Source organism: Pseudopipra pipra, chromosome 2 (assembly GCF_036250125.1).
Source record: "Pseudopipra pipra isolate bDixPip1 chromosome 2, bDixPip1.hap1, whole genome shotgun sequence".
Lineage (NCBI taxonomy): Eukaryota > Metazoa > Chordata > Aves > Passeriformes > Pipridae > Pseudopipra > Pseudopipra pipra.
The window spans coordinates 59,358,614-59,374,817 of record NC_087550.1 but is presented as its reverse complement, the minus strand read 5'-3'; the positions used below and the strand labels follow the sequence as shown (position 1 = coordinate 59,374,817).

Below are 16,204 nucleotides of genomic sequence, written 5' to 3'. Positions count from 1 at the left end.
TGCCCAATGCCTCAAATAATCCAAACAGAGGTGCAAACAGCTGTCCATTCCCCCTCACCTCATGATCACTTGAAGTGGCCTCCTCTGAAACTCATGGCTTACTTAACACACACAAAGCCAGGGTACTCTGCCTTCAGGATGGTATCGTGCACCACTCACCACCACTCCACTGTTCATGCTAACAATAAGGATTAAAATGTAGAAAACCAGCCAAAACTGCTGTTGCTATTTAAGCAGCTTTAAAAACATGCCTTATGCAAATGATGTTTCTTAAAAGAAAAGCACAAGCTTGTGTCTGCTGTCCTGGTTCCCCTTCCCTCTGCTCCTGCTGAAAGGCACAGCATGTCTACATTTAACAGCAAGTCCTACGCTGGCCAGAGGAATCCTGCATGCTGGCTTTGCACAGCAACACATCCCTTCACATCTGGGATGGGGGAAGAGGGTCAGGTTCCCCTCTCAGTTCCACAGAGGCAGCAAAAAGGAATTTTTGCTTCTGTGTGTTTACAGTAGAGTAGTAATGAATTTCCACTGCTAATTAAGGGTTTCCTGCAGCGCAGGAGCCTATGAGAAGGACCCAGAGCAAGCAGAAGCACATCACTGTCTCAAATCTGAATCATCCCACCTTACTTCACAGATCTGAAGTTAACCTACAGCAGACATGAAACTTTATCCTCCTAAATGAGTTTACTCCACTTCTATCCTAAGGGACAATTTACCAATGGAATCTTTTCAGCAGTAGGAAATGCTGAAAGGAGTTTTTAGTCTCCAAAAACACACCGCACCACACACCCCTCCACTTGACATTGCCCTTCTGCCTGAAAGAAGGAAAAAACCCACACAGCCACATCAAGGTTATTTCAGACAGATTAAAATGTACCAAGTTCAGAATTTCTCTCTTACCAATGAATAAAATAGAAAAAAATCATATGGTGTTTAATAAACACAAGTATTTTGCTCAACTTTTAGGAAATCTGAAAACCAGGGAGATAGATCTGCACCATTCTTACAGCATTCCCATTAGGAAATACACAGTAGGTTTTCTCCAGCTTGCAAAAGGCAGGTCCAAATCTATCCTTTAAAGTCCCTCGAGCTGTGCCACAGGTACATACACAGTCCAGACACATGCAAAGATAACAGACCAAGGGGTCATAATAACTGAAGCACTCATGCAACTGGTCATGAAACTGCTTTGGTCAAAATAAGAGCTGGAGTTCAAACAAGCCCACCTCACATGGTCTGAGCGGACTGGAAAGCAACCGTATGCACAGCTCAGACAGCAGAGCCAAGTGTAAAGCCTGCAGCAGCTGGATGAGAGGTCACAATGACACCTCCAGTGCCTATGGAAATGGAAATGCATATGGAAAGAATCAGGTTCTTGTGAAAATCCAGGTTAACCATTCCTCTTTCAGCATAACACTGATGTCCAGGAAGTCTTCTTAGAGTGCTTGACTGTTCTGGACCCAAAGGTCTGGTATCAGAAACACTCAGACACTTAAGTATTTTCTTGGTGCTACAGGACCTCCATACCTTTAAACTGATGGGCCAAATATCTGACCTCCCAACTAGTCCTTCATGTCAAATGGTCTGCAATTTTAAAGCTAGCTTTTAAATAAAGGTTAAAATACGTGTTAATGTCCAAATCTTTAATAACTCACTGTTATTGATTTGTATTAAAGCAAATCTGAAGTAACAGTTTGACCAGTTTTATTATTTTTCCAATTGCATTAATTTTACATAGTACAAAATTCTCTTATTTAAGCAATCACATAAAACCAGCATAACAAATTTTGCCAGACAGGAAATACACCTTTATCAAGATATTTTAAAGCATGTTTCTTTCAATAAGAGTTTAATTTGTTCTTATGTTTCAGAGTTGTCATGTACATAGGAAGCTTCCAGACATCCAGATTCCAGTTCAGAATTTATTTGCATATAAAAATATATTATAATGGAAAAAAGCATTAAAGTTCTCAACTATATAAAATTACAAATATATTTGCATAAAAGCAACTTTAAATTACAATTTAAACTATATTTTAAAGCAAAATAGAGCTGTAACATTTAAGTTATCTTATTCCATCTGCTGCAACATAAAAAAACCTGGTATTGCCACAGTTAAATACTTGTAGGAGTTTACAAGGGTTATGTGCAGAAGGTGAGTATCTTGGGGAGCAAAGTTACCAGACAAGGGCAGCAGTTCTCAGGGACCGATGTCACTTATCCTTCAGAGGACACCCACAGGCAAGCACAGTGCCAAAAATTAATTTCACATACCTGAAAATAAAGAAGATAGATCATTACATTCTAAATTGAATAAGATTGCATGCTGTTGACACACCAGACACCCATCTACGCCCAGGTTGCCAGACTGCCTGACAGGCCGAATTATGTCTTTTTTAACTTAACATGAAAGCTGAAATGCTAGTGTGCAAAAATATAAGGCAAGTACTGTTCTAACAAATGCCTTAGGCTTGAAAAGGTATCTGTACAAAGTTCTGTGTAGCCTCAAGCATACAAATACAACTCCTCAAAAATGTGATGATATAAAATATCAGATAGAAGTTGGACCTCCTACTCACTGTACAAATGAGGCTCTGCTAAGATGCCTAGAGATTTGTTTAGTTGGTATTGAAAAAAACACACCAAAAAAACCACTAAAACACTAGAGCAGGTGGTAGTTTCTGCCCTCATCTTTGATGCACCTTGCAATGGAAAAAAACGAAATCTATATACTATAGGCAGTCCCTTAAGAGTTAGCTGCAACGTGGCTGTGCAAGATACAGCAATGTAAATATTTACTGGTTTAGGGTTTCATTGTCCTACACAAACCTTCAAAAACTCAGATTTTTTTTTTTTTTGGAAGAGCAGTCAATTAAAACTCAGTGGGAAAGATGGAGTTCCCTCAAGCACACATCCATGACAGAAGACAGGAAACTAGAAATATATTTTAAGTAAGAGAAGTGAAACCAGGATTAAGATACAAGTAAGACAGCAAGGAAGTAGGAAGCTCATAAGGGCAGGTGTCTTGAATTAAGTCTGGGTCTTCAAGAAACACAGGGAAGGGAAAATACCTAATGAATATATGAAACTCTCAGTTCATAGTTTGAGAAGGCTTTGTTTATGCTGCTATTTAGGTCTAGTCCTACAATTTGTTAGTTTGGGCTCTGTAGCTTAGTTGCACACAAAACAAACAAACATACCAAAACACAAAACAAACACGTATTTTATGTTTACAACAGCAGAGGAAGAAGCAAAAAGACTAGGCAGAGTACCTGGCTGGCAATAGGTGGCCAGTTTTTTAGTTTGTTTTTTTTTTTCCTTAAAAATCATAATGAAGAATCCACTACTGTGACTGGAAGATACAATTTCTAGATAGTGAGAGAAAATGTGATCTAAATTCCATTCGTGGTAAAGACAAGTACAAACAGGATTTTGACATTTAGTTTAGGTCAATAGATACAGTTATCTGGCTCCTCAATTCTTTCATAAAGCAAAGTCCAGAATAGAAATGTTTTCCTCACCTACAGTTATTCCTCATGTTATTTAGCTTTATAATGAAGGAACAAATCCCCACTTTTTAGCTGAGTTTTGAGTATTTAGGAAAGTGATGTTTACTCGATCTGTACACTGACAAGGAGTGGTGATTGCAGCTGCCTCAGAGGTGGAAACAGGGGTTCATTGCCTTGAACTGCATGCCTTGAACATTCAGGCAAAGATCTGAATTTAGGCTATTTCACCTTCTTATACACAATGATCCATAGGACTAGCAAACTAAAATAAAACTGCACTATATAAACTATTTCTATTTTTCCCTTGGTCATTGGCTTTCATCACGCTTTCACAGTACCAACTGACATGCAACTAACTAATAAAAATCTACTTACTTGCTAGTGTTCTGTCAAGATCAGCAATGAAGTCCTCCAGTTCTTTTGTGTCTCCAAGCTTTGCTGCAAAAGAAGAGCCAGTATTGCTTAGACATGATAGATTTCTCTGGCTAGAAGAAACACTGGAACCACACAATCCTCCAAATCATTTTCAGTGGTATCTAACATGCTGTGGATTATTGTCAGTCAAGTTCAATAAGGTTGCTGCAATGTCCAAATACACTTAGACAACAGGGGAGACTGAATTGAAATTCTAGCTTTTATAGTTTTCCATTGGACAGAAGCAACACAAAGCAATCCTTTGTTTAGTTTCCTTGAAAAGCAGAGGTTGAAGTGAAGAAAAAAAAAAAAAAAGCTATATGTCAGCTAATCCATGCCCTTGCTACTGTGGGCATCTTCCTCATTTAATCTATTCAGATACTGTATGCATGGCACAAACAAAACCCCAGCCAGTTACCTCCCAGTCCAACTCAAATCTGAGCCTCCTAAAATCATGTCAGTATCACGGGTTTGCCGTGCTGTCAGATCCTTTGATCTTAGTCTGTACACTATGAATTTGGAACCAAACATCCAAAGTTTTCACCCCTGACAACACCACTGGTTCCATTCAATCTAGTTTTACTGCAAGTGGCTTCCTTATTTTTCTAATCTTCATTTTTGTGGTCTATTATAAGCCAGTTTCCAACTCTATTTCTGTCTTTCTGTCTTCTCAACAGGAAGAACATCTTGACCTTTAGTGTAATTCCTTGCCAAGTATTTCCTTTCAGTTTAACTGAATTCTTTTGCTACTTCATATTAACTGTTACTCATTATTTCTTTCTAGTATCGTGCTAATTGAAAATAAAGCATTTAACTTGTTTTTTCATGACTGGTCACTGTGGAAAAGACATGAAAGCGTGAAAGGCTATTCAACATTCATATGAGAAGACTATTTGTAATGAAAGCACCATGTAGTACATACGTATGTGTTCATTTATTGATATGTCTGCTCTAGAGTTAATTCAAGTTAACCTGAATGAAACACTGTCATGGGAAGTTACATCAGCTGCAAGACAGAAGCCACTTTGAAACAGCATAGCTTCAAAGGAGGAAGGAATTACTAATACATGGCTTGTATCAGCAGTGCAAAGGTCTATATGGATCTGGGCAATTTTGTTAACTTAAATAGCAGCATAGGGCTTCAGAGGAGTCCCTCTACCCCTGCATTCAGTCTAAGTGTTTTTATAGCAGGTGGGACACAAGCTACTTAGTTGCTTCAGTAAAGAAGTCACACAAGTTAATAATATAACTGTTAAGTAAGTTTTACAATTAATCCTTATCAGACAGAAAACTGTAATTTTCTTTAGCTCAGTGTTTCAAAACCAAAAAAGAGTTGCCAGGTCACCTGCAAAGAAGTGCAGATACAGCAACCTACTGCCACTTAGAATCCAGACAATAATACCTGGATCTGAAATGTGTTCAACAGTAATCCTTAGTTTTATTATCATTAAAAAAAAAAGTCTGTGTAAGCATGAATCCTGGCTCACAAAAAGAAGCCCAAGTAGTCGAGGAAGAAAACGCCAATGGTTAAAAATAAGCATACCTTTACATGGAGTTACAGATGGAGATGGCAAGCTTGGAGTAGATGCAGTTGGTGAGTTGAGCTTTTCATCACTGAGACTGAAACTATTTCTGTAGAGTGAATCTGCACCTGTAAAAAAGTAACATTATAAAGCAAATTTAACACCTTCTGCAATTTTGCAACATAACTGAAATCAGAAGTGAGGCCTTTCCTATATGGTCTGTTGAACTCAAATCAACAGACTTCAAAATCAGAGGAATAAATAAATAAATTATGTATTGTTGAAGGCTGTTGTTCCCACTCCTACTGTTAAAAAGCAAGCAGTTCTAGGCTCTGTCCTCACCCCCAGTATGGAAAGTGTTAGCTTTCCCTGAAGTCAGCATCATTTGAAAAATATTATAGGAATTATCCCACATTAGCTAAATTAGACCTGGTAGGATCCGCCTAATTCACAATATCCTGGGAAATTCTGTTACCTAAACTTTGCAAAAGTTATATAAAAAAGCTGAACAGAGAGCTCCAGGAAAAGGACAGCCTCCCAGAATGGAGAATATATTTAGTGTTGTCCTTTATTCTCAAAGCAAATGCATCCATTTCTCCATACATTACTCTGCTGCTTTAGATCTACAGCCTCTTTTCATTTTCTTTTATTCTGTGACTCTCTGGAGTTCATGAAGCAGTACATCAGTACACAAGATATTCTGCAATCTTATTTTAGGTCATCTTTCAAAGAAAGCTTTATATGCCCTGGAAAACAACAGGAAAAGTTCCAAGTATCATTTTTATGTTCTTGAATTTTAGACAAGGCCTTAAGTTTCAAAAGTATCAAAAAGTATCTTTACCTTGTCTTTTTTCATATAAGGAGTTCCATGATGCACAGTGCACACAAAGTATTAGTCATGGCTCCACCGGAAGGAGGAATTGCCATTGTGCTAGAGACACTAAAGCTGCTAGTTCTGTAGTTTTAAGCCAGCGGTCTGAAAACTGTAGTTGTATAAAAAGAAACCATTGTAACATGAACATGTCAGTGGTCTCTATTTATTTGGTACATTTCCTAGGCCATAAATGTATGTCTTATTACTGGGGTGGTAACTACCACTGCTTGCCATTGAGGCAATTCTGCCTCCCTGCAGCACATGCAGCATTTGTCTATGGAGCCTAGAAGGTGGTCGCACTGCAGCATTAAGTCCATAAGGGAGAACTGTCACACTTCCTTGGATACCTGTCCTATACCAGGAGATGACTGCCTTAGTTAAATTAAAGGTGTCTTGCTGAAATAGCAAAAGGGAGCAAGACCACAGCTTGCCTTGCCAAAATCTGAACATCTACACCTCCACTGAACATTGCCATGATGTTTCCAGGTATCAAACATCAAGACCATCCTCTTGCAGACTACTCCTTCACTGCAAGTTCCACCACCTTTGGGAAGAAGAGTGTGTGTCCACACCCCACCTCCTCTAGCCTGCTGTCCCCACCGGCACAAGACCACCTTCCACAGGAGTATACAGTTACAGTGACAAATCAGACCAGATGACTGCACCCACGAAGCCCGTCAGATCTCTCCTCAGCCGCAAGCTGATTTATTTCTTCTGTGCTGGCTTCCAAGCCTACCTGTGTTACAACATATGCTGAAAATGCCTTTGTGAAAAGCTTCAACCTGGAACACTTTCCTCCTCCACATGCATTTTGGTCCACCATTGTACTGTATCTTTCAGTTTGCTCTGCAATCAGCTCCGACCGTGTTCTGGCAAACACACATGCTGCCCACAGCACCATGCAAACATGAGTGATGATGTGACTGACATCTGTTGCCTGGGACTACTGCCACCAAATCAGCCACCAGTTGGTATTTCTTGTTTATAAAGAAAAGTATGCTTCTTCATGCAGTCTTTTAATTGTAATATCTTTATCTTCACTCTTAAGAAGTGCCTGTTCTCTCTAAATTTGATCCAAACCAATCTACTTGAAACTTCAGATACAAGAAAGATTTGATGAATACAGCAGAATTGAGATAACTTTAGTTAAAAAAAATGGAAAAAGGAAGCCATTTTAAAAGTGGCTCCTAAAACATAAAAAATAACTTAAGGGATAAAAAAAAAATAAAATCTAACACTGTTCTGCAACGATGAGTGTCACCAGTCCTGTACTATTATGCAGCATGAACCCTGTACACTAAGTGTTACTTTCTCTCCATTAAAGGTATTTCCTCCTGAAATCAGCTTATAGATTTCCTACTAAAACCACACTTCTTTTCAGCCAAGATGCAAGCCCAAGTGACCAAGAAACATAGAATCAAAAATTCTAGCTGTTCAGGACAAAACCCCCACCATCACCAAAAAGCCAAGTTACTTGTAATAGCTCCTCACACAAACAGTACTGTAGCCAAGACTAACTCACTGAAACACTGACAGAACAGACCAAAGATAAAACACCCTCCAGGTTATGTATTTGAAAAAAAAGGAGAACAAAAACTTGCAAATTATTTCATATTTCAAAGGTTTTACAGCTCATTGAATTAATAAAAAATAATACAGAGAATAAAGACTACAAAACTGAGCATACTTTTAATGTGGAGTTTATGCTACTAGAATCCAGACACCAAATGTAGTGATGCTGGGGATTTATATTACAAACCAATCCTTCTCACACACAAAATCCAAAGCCACAGTCGCTCTTATCTAGAACCAGAATAAAAACTTCTTTCTGTGAATGTTTGTGAGGGCAACTCACATTGCAAAAGCCTTAGTAAGTCATTAAAATTGGCCACAAACTATTCACACAATTCTTTCTTTATATCCACGTACACATCCAACCTAGAAGTGACCTCTGACACGTTTTGTGGTTTTTCTCTCCATGTTCCTTCTCTAAGTAGCTCAAAGCACTCACTGCTCACTTGGCAATGTATGGACACCAGAAAATGTTATTTCATACTGGCTTCCACAAACATTGTGCTGGGAAATATTTACCACTGGGCAAAGATAAAACAAAACAGAACCGTTGCTTTAAATATCTGAATGTTTTTCTTCCAGTTTCAAAAGGTAAAATATTTTCACAGAACAGTGTTACCTTCTGATGGACTATTGATATTTTCCTGAAACTTTCTCAAAGCAAAAACATACTTCAGCTACTGGCTGTGGCTTACACACAGCACCAAGCACCCAAAATTCTGGTGGTGCAAGGAGGAATGCATTGACTCCACCATCAAGGTCACTATAACTGCTGAAAACAATGTACTGTTAAAAAAATACTTGGGACATCCATCGCAGAAAAATATCTGGTTTGGCAAAGAGTGGCTGAAAAGCTGAAAGCTCTGGGAAAAGGACACTTCAGTCCTTGCCCTCTACCAGCTGCCATGGCCAAGATTTGCTCATTCACCTTCAATAATGGCCCTTGGAAGGGTTCCACTGCTACACAAATACAGCATCCTCTGCAACCCAGCAAACAGAGGCTAATGCCAAGGGTCTCATTGCTGCTGTCTTTCTTCATCCAGCTCCTTCTCTCCCACTGCAAATTTATCATTCACTACTTATTTTTCACTTTGTACTTTGATTCTAGTCCCTGTGCATATATATAAACTATGCCCCTTCCACTGTTTTAAAAAACACTCAAATTGTCTCTTTAAAAAAAGGCCTTAAAATCTGAGACTTAAGTTACTGAGTTCATTTACATCAGTCATACTAAGCCAATAGCTACAAAATTAGGGGGTAGGAATAAATATGGCTGTATTTTACTTTGGCAGAGTACTCTGTAGTTAGTATTGACCTTTCCTGTTCTAATATACGGTTAAACCACAAAAAAAGAAAAACAAACAGGGCAACACCATGTAAATATAGAATGTCCTCATGAAATGAGCAATTGATTGGTTCTGGGCAGTAATTAACTGAAGGAGGAAAACATCAAACTTTTCATTTCCATTGGAAAAGTTCAGTTGTCTAACTTCTTTAATATTATGCTCTTTCAAGATAATTTTAAAGAGCATTGGAAGTAAAACTTTTACTGCAGCTTTCAGTGGGAAAGTTTTAAAGGAAAAAAATAAAGCACAACTCTAAAGCTTTCAGAGAGGAGCTTTAAAATTCCACTCAAGTGTCTACAAACTATGAATTTATTATAAAACAGTAGCTCAGAATTTAATGAATAGACTGCAAAACTAATTCCTAGTCAGAACATAGCCTACTTGCTAATAAAATAAGAGAAAATCAGGAAACTGTAATGCCACCAGTAGAAGTGAGAAATATTCGTGATACAAAGAACTTGTTCTACAACACATACGTTGCAGCCCTCAAGGATAGTGTTTGTTTTTATCTAATCACAGTTACAGCTAGCTGCATTGTTTATTTTTTGTGGGGTTTTTGCCTAGCTAATGAACATCAGGTCCCAGACTGATAAAAACACCTTTTCACTATTGACACATCTAAGCTTCATTACTTAAAAGATTTCAAATCACATACTTACAAAAAAGTGATCTAGGAAGTCAGAAATTCAGATCATGATATACACAAAACATGTTTTCTCATTATATACAAAGCTTACCTTTCCAATCCCCCACCACCCTTACACTCTACAAGGCTGTGTTTCCAACTCCAACCTTCCCCCTTACTAATCTTCCTTTCTAATGAGTAAGAGCAACAGATATGCTGGAGTGGTAAGAAAAAAAAGCACATTTCTCAGTATACTGAAATACCTGGAGAGAAGGCTATGCATCTGAAACTTCTGATTTTTCTTTCCCTTGGACATATCAGTAATTCAATAGTTTCTTAATTTAATAATTTCTCAGATCATTTAATAAAACGTTATTTCTCCATAAGAGCCTCACTTCATTTTTTTCATTATAAATACTGCCTTCTTGTTTGAGACAGGCCATTGGAAGTTCACAGACACAATCTACCTTCTCATAAGGTTCCTTCTTCATTATACTGGGATTTACTACAAAGACCAAAGTCCCACCTACTTCTGCAACCTGTCTTTCACAGCAACTCATAGCAAATGCCTATAGAAGAGCTTAAGAGTGGTGCAGTCACACGCTGATAGTTTCAAGACAAGCTCTACCAAATTCTTGTAAAGCACATATTAGTATCTTTTCTGAGACAGCAGTAGCATCAGCCTAAGCAGACCACAATGGCCCCATCCCTCCTGCTGTGATTTTATCTAGTTATTTTTGATTATGTGAACTTTAAATATCCATACCTTAAGGTAACATATTTTACAGTTTAACTGTTCACCATGAAAGAAATAACACCCTTTTTTTTTTTGAAACATGTTAATTTAATTTTATTTCCTCATACTGGTGAGGTAGCAGTCACTTAGGATTTTCCAGAAGACTAGTTTGTCCCCACCCAAGACATCTCTTCTTTAGCCTGAGTGTCCCAGTCTATTTAATCATTCGAAAACTATTTTATGTCTTCATTCGTTTCTGTTGCCTTTTTCTTTACCTTCTTTACAGCCACATATTACAAGATTGCCAACGTAAACAGGCTTTTCAGGGTGAGTGCTTCAGCTCTAGATAGCATAGGCATTAGTACAAGCAGATGGAGACATCCATGGCATGTAATCACAAATCCTTGCACTACACCAGGCACTGGGTGTTAACAGATCCTGTTCAACCCCTTAATAAACTTGCACCTACTTGATTTTTAAATTATAAAATTAAGAGCTCTAGGTGCACTCGGGACTTCTTTGTTGTGTTCAAAAGCCAGGGAGTATGGCTTAGAAAACATTTACATAGTTCTAAAAGTAACTATGAAGGAACACTGCAGGCTGTATGAGTGCAAAAATTGAATTGATGCATTTGTTTTTCAATGCTTTTAACAGAGAGACTGGAAGATGAACCTTTCTCAAGAAAACACGGAGCTACAAGTGTGAAACATTTCTGAGAGCACAAAAAACAGACTGATTTAGCTTTTCAGTGTTATTGTAACTTTGGCACAAGAAATACTGAAGTGTTTCCCTTCTAAACCTCTCATAAAGTCCAACTTTCCATTCATTATCCTAAGCCTAAATTTGGAAAACTGTCCTGACATTGCCACATACTGTGCTAGCACAATGCACTGACTGACATGCAATTTAGACAGGCAAGTCAGCACTCTTCTTCACAAGCTTATTCTGACATAAGAAGAAAATGCTATCTGTAAGAGTGCATCTATGCTAGTGGCTTTTGCCAGAACAGCACACTCTAGCACAAATCCCATTTTATCACAATCAACATAGGCTGTAAAGAGCAAAGAGTTATAAAGTATTCCTCAACTTAGAAGTTCCAGCATGATTAATAACCTAAAGTACAAAGTTGCTCTACTTCCATCCATTTGAACACATCAAGTTGAAACATAGCCAGTACTCACAGTCCAGCAACTCAAGAATGCTGGAGTAACTCCTCAGTTGCATCAAGATTTCCAGCACTGACCCAATCAGCTGTTGTGGTTAATGTAATACTTGTAGGCCAAGATCATCACGGACATCTGCACACACAAGCCTTTCTGATACTGTAAGGTCTTGAGTCCATTCTGGTGCGTACAATATTTAACCACAGCCAAGCCAGACCTCATCCAAAGATCGTTTAGTCAAATAACAGGACAAGATGCGGGAGAACAAAATACTATCACACCCATTTTCCACAGTAGTGTCTTCAAAATCATACTTTTTCTTAAGAGCCTGAAATACGTAATGTAAGAATTTAAATTAGTATTTTTGGAGCTACCTTCTCAAGAGATTTTAAAGATAAAAGCAATATTTGAAGGATTAACTACATTGATAGAGATCTTTTGTAAATTTTTCTGTTAAATTAAATGGGTTCATCCTTGGGACAGAAACCCCAGGAGAGAGAAGGTTTTCCTTACCCTACTGGGCAGTATTGTTCAACCACTTGACATCTATTACTAGCTTCTCATAAAGTTGAATTTAAGGCTGATTCAGGGGCACTAAAACAAACAGTTGCAACAGTTTAAAGTGTTTCCTCCCCTTACAGTACCATCCCTGACTGAAAAGATAGCACTGCAGGAGTGGCCAAAAGATACATACACCTAACCTTCAGCCACATCACATCAGTTAGGAGGATTAGATTAAACAACAAACAACACGTAGTACTAAAACACAATAGTCTGAACTGTTCTATACACACATGACAAAGTGTACTTGCAATAGTCTTGGCACTGGATAAGACTTTGCAAAGACAAAGTCTTCATAAACAAAAAGATCATTCAAACTATCTGCAGATAATATGGTTAGAATTTCTTTTGCATTGCTACATATTCATACTATCAGAACTTGCTCTTTTGGCTCAGTTTCTCCTTGATCCTGCAGCGGTGTTTAACCTAAGCATGACCATGGAAAGAGCAAGGTCATGAATTCAGAAAAACAGAAAAAGCTGGGGTAAGCAGGAAACTCTCTGCATCTATTCTTAAAATAGGTGTAGCTGGATTACATCAGACACTGGACTCTAATTTATAAAAGGCACTTTTCATAAACCTGCAATTCCTCTCCAATACTACTCTAACTTCAAAACAGAAGTTGTTTGCACTGAATGATGCCTTTAGGAATGGGGAGAGCTGGCTATTTTTTTGTTTCCCTTCCCTTAAACATATCCTCATACACTCCTGGTGTACCCTCATGGTCCCATATATGCCAGTGTCCAGAAGACAGTCATTTTGATTTCTCCAGAGCCACCTTTTACATGATGCATTACCAAGGGAGGAACTCAAGCACAGGATGGAATTCAGAAACTTGACAAGTTCCTCATACAAGATCTTTGAGGACTTTGTACAGAGTCATTGAATCCTGTCTATCCTACTAACCCATTAATCTTTTCAGCCTAAATCAGTGCAGATTTGTGACACAGACTTTTATTTTTCAGAACTTCCTGAAGATCTGGTCTGCCCACTTACACAAGCATGCTGTTTTCTCACCAGGCTTTCTGCCCAGACAGAGAACACCGTCATTTTCCTCCAGAGATCTTTCTTGTCAATTCTAACAGAGCAATTTTAAACAGTTTTTGAGGTTGAAGTTTTCTGAACCATAGCAGACACGCTAAGTAACAGCAGATAGTTTTCTCCATGCAATAAGTTCTTGATATTGAGTTGAAGGTTTTTTTGTGGTTCTAAGCAGTGGAGTATTCCACTCTAAGTGTCTAAATCGTGAGATACAATAAGTGTATGCGAGAGGTTAATACCTAACAACACGGATGACTGCACAAGAAATAGTAACACTGGGGCTGTACTGCTGAAGTTACTAACAGACTTAGAACACAGCTCACATCAGTTCAGATCTCACCGTACACACCCCCAGCCATCCAAGACAAAAGTGTTCAGACTAAATTGGGCACACGTTTCCAAATCTTCCTTGGAGGGAAAGAAATACTAACAAGGAGTGATTTGTCCACTACAACATGAAAAGCAGAACAGCACCTTGATCCCTGTACTACAGAAAAAACCCAAAGGCACTGCTAGGCAAGGTATCCATGTTCAGGGCAAGTAAAACATTACCCATCAATGAAATAAATCATATCCATGATGATGAAATAAAGGGCTCCAATAATCTGGAGAAGCTATGCTTTCACAGCTTAAGTACTAGGAAGATAGCATTAGTGTTTTAGCGCTAAGTCAACAGAACTGCACTCTAAGTCCCTGAACTGATAGAGGCAGAATAGAAATTAGAGGAGCAGGCTTATTATAAATAGCTGCAAAATAGATAAGTTTCATAAAGCTTCCTAGGAACTAAAAAACCTGGCTATTGTTCACTGTTAGCAGAACTTATTTCTGACAAAGTAACCTACTGTTCCCAAAGAGAACAGCAGTTTCCATCCAGACTCACTGTCTGGAACAGAAGAGATGTTTTCTCTCCCTTATTACTAAAAACAGTAATAAGGGTTGAACGTTTTTCCAATTTAACTAGAAACAATTTAGTTCCAATTCTATATTTTCTCGCTCAAAGCAGCTCTACACCCTCCCTGTTCCATTTTCTGCTCACACCATTCATATATACATCTACTGTACTTGGGCACAATGTAGCTTAATATTAGCACCTCTGAAACAGTGATAACGCTATTCCATCCAGTTGGATGGATAGATCCAACTAACGAGAAATCTGGATGTGTTTCCACCTGTCGTAAAAAGCACACTTTAGTTCACTCTGTTTCAACAAGTACTTCTGGCTACCGAGAAACAATACACAGTCCTTGCGAACCTAAGCGATATCTTTTACTCCAGACGCCGGGACACCCCAGTGTCCCGCAGCCGGCTGGCAGCACGACCTTCTCCCGTGGAGTGCTTTTTTGCGCTCATCTGCCCTGCAGCCAGACCTGATGTGGCTCCCCTCCAGCCACTCTACCCTCCATTCAACACCGCAGAGTAAAACCAGCAGGGCCAGACTTCTCATCCCTGCGACTCCTTACCCAAAACGTTAACGAAAGGCATTGTTTTTAAAGAAATAGACGGGTTTCTCGCTCCCAGATCCCTGCCTCTCTCAAGGAGGGCGACGTGTTGGTTTAACACTTGCTTTGGAGCGTCGCTTCCCGCGCACCCCCCCCCCCCGGGACAGGCATAGCCGGCACGGACGGACCGACGGACACTCACTCTCGGAGTCGCTGAGGCCGCTGCCGTCGCTGACGCTGGCGCTGCTCCGCCGCTTCATGCGCTCCAGGTGGTCGCCGTAGTAGAAGCGGCGCCGGCCGGCGGGGCAGGAGAACTCGGCTAGCACCGCGTCGAACTCGCCCAGCGCCTCCGCCAGGCCCCCGCCGCCGTCCGCCCCCGGCCCTGCCGGGCGGCAGCAGCGCCGTCAGACCGGGATGGGCACTGCCCCACCGCGACCCCCCCCCGCCCGCCCCGGCGGAGGGAAAGGAAAGGAAAGGGAGGGAGGGAGGAAGGGGTCCCGCCCGCCCCCTCGTCCCGCTGCCCCCACCTTGCCCCGCCGGCCGCTGGGCTGCAGGAGACTTCATGGCGGCGGCGGGCGGAGATGCCCCGGCGCCCCTGCCGCCTCCCGCCGCCAGCATGAGCCGCCTGGCTCCGCCGGCCCTCTCTTATAGCCCGGCCGGGCCGGGCCGGGCCGTGGCGGAGCGGCGGGCGGGGGGCGGTGCCGCGGGCGGTGCAGGTGTGCCGTGCGGGGCCGGGGGCAGCGGCACGCCCGGGGCTCGGCCAGGGTGTCTGGGCAGCTGTAGCCCGGCTAGCAACGCAGTCACCGCCGGGAGGTGTCGCTTCTTGTCCTGCGCCCGCCGCCCCGGCAGCGGGATGGGGGCTCCTCCGGGTGATGCCGGTGCGCTAACTTCGGGACCGGGTGTGTGCCGGGCTGCTGGCGGAGGGAGGATACAGCGAGCGTCAGAGCCAGCTGCAAGGAGGGACTCTCACGGGAACACAAGGCTGGATCATCCTCACCCAGCCCCGTGGCTGCTCCCGACCGAGGGCACACAGCAGGACGAGGTGGCAGCAGCTTACTCGGAGTGAGCCAGTGGCTTTACATGCAACTGCTGCTCGGCCACCCTGAGAGTCCCTTCCATCCCCATCCCCACCGCATTGTGCTGGCATCTGTCCATGGTTATTGCCCTGATCCATACGTAGTGAGCAGTGGACACGGCCGTGGGGACAGCTGAGCCACTTTATTCCAAGGGTGACCCGAGGAGAGGAGCAGGTGGCAGTGGAAATGTAAGGAATGCTTAGGTACGGGGAGCCATGGCCCCAGGTGCCTCAGCCAGGGCGTTCTCCGGTAGAGTGCTTTCCTTATTCTTAGGAGAAAGATATTAGCACTTGTCCCGAAGTCAGGTTAACCTGATGTTTGTACA

At 41.1% G+C, this 16,204-nt stretch overlaps 1 protein-coding gene across 2 annotated transcripts; it reads right to left on the bottom strand.

Moving 5' to 3' along the window:
* Positions 1 to 1,687: 1,687 nt before the first annotated feature.
* Positions 1,688 to 15,752, bottom strand: RGCC (regulator of cell cycle). Of its 2 annotated transcripts, XM_064645636.1 has the most exons (6): positions 15,331 to 15,752; positions 15,006 to 15,185; positions 5,467 to 5,574; positions 3,885 to 3,947; positions 3,273 to 3,368; positions 1,688 to 2,274 (listed from the first exon to the last, which is right to left on the bottom strand). In XM_064645636.1, exons 1-6 carry the CDS (start codon positions 15,419 to 15,421, stop codon positions 2,267 to 2,269), a joined length of 546 nt encoding a protein of 181 aa, XP_064501706.1. In that variant the 5' UTR covers positions 15,422 to 15,752; the 3' UTR covers positions 1,688 to 2,266. The 2 variants fall into 2 exon arrangements, with proteins under 2 accessions (XP_064501706.1, XP_064501707.1); XM_064645637.1 differs by lacking the exon at positions 3,273 to 3,368 and having other exon boundaries at positions 15,331 to 15,737.
* Between the last annotated feature and the right edge of the window lie 452 nt (positions 15,753 to 16,204).

Excerpts from the sequence above, each read along its gene's own strand:
- RGCC (XM_064645636.1), bottom strand. The coding sequence starts at position 15,421 with ATGCTGGCGGCGGGAGGCGGCAGGGGCGCCGGGGCATCTCCGCCCGCC. Across the intron at positions 5,575-15,005 it reads CGGCCTCAGCGACTCCGAGA|GTGCAGATTCACTCTACAGA; the intron begins GTGAGTGTCCGT and ends ACTTTTTTACAG. Across the intron at positions 3,948-5,466 it reads ATCTGTAACTCCATGTAAAG|CAAAGCTTGGAGACACAAAA; the intron begins GTATGCTTATTT and ends CTTCTTTTGCAG.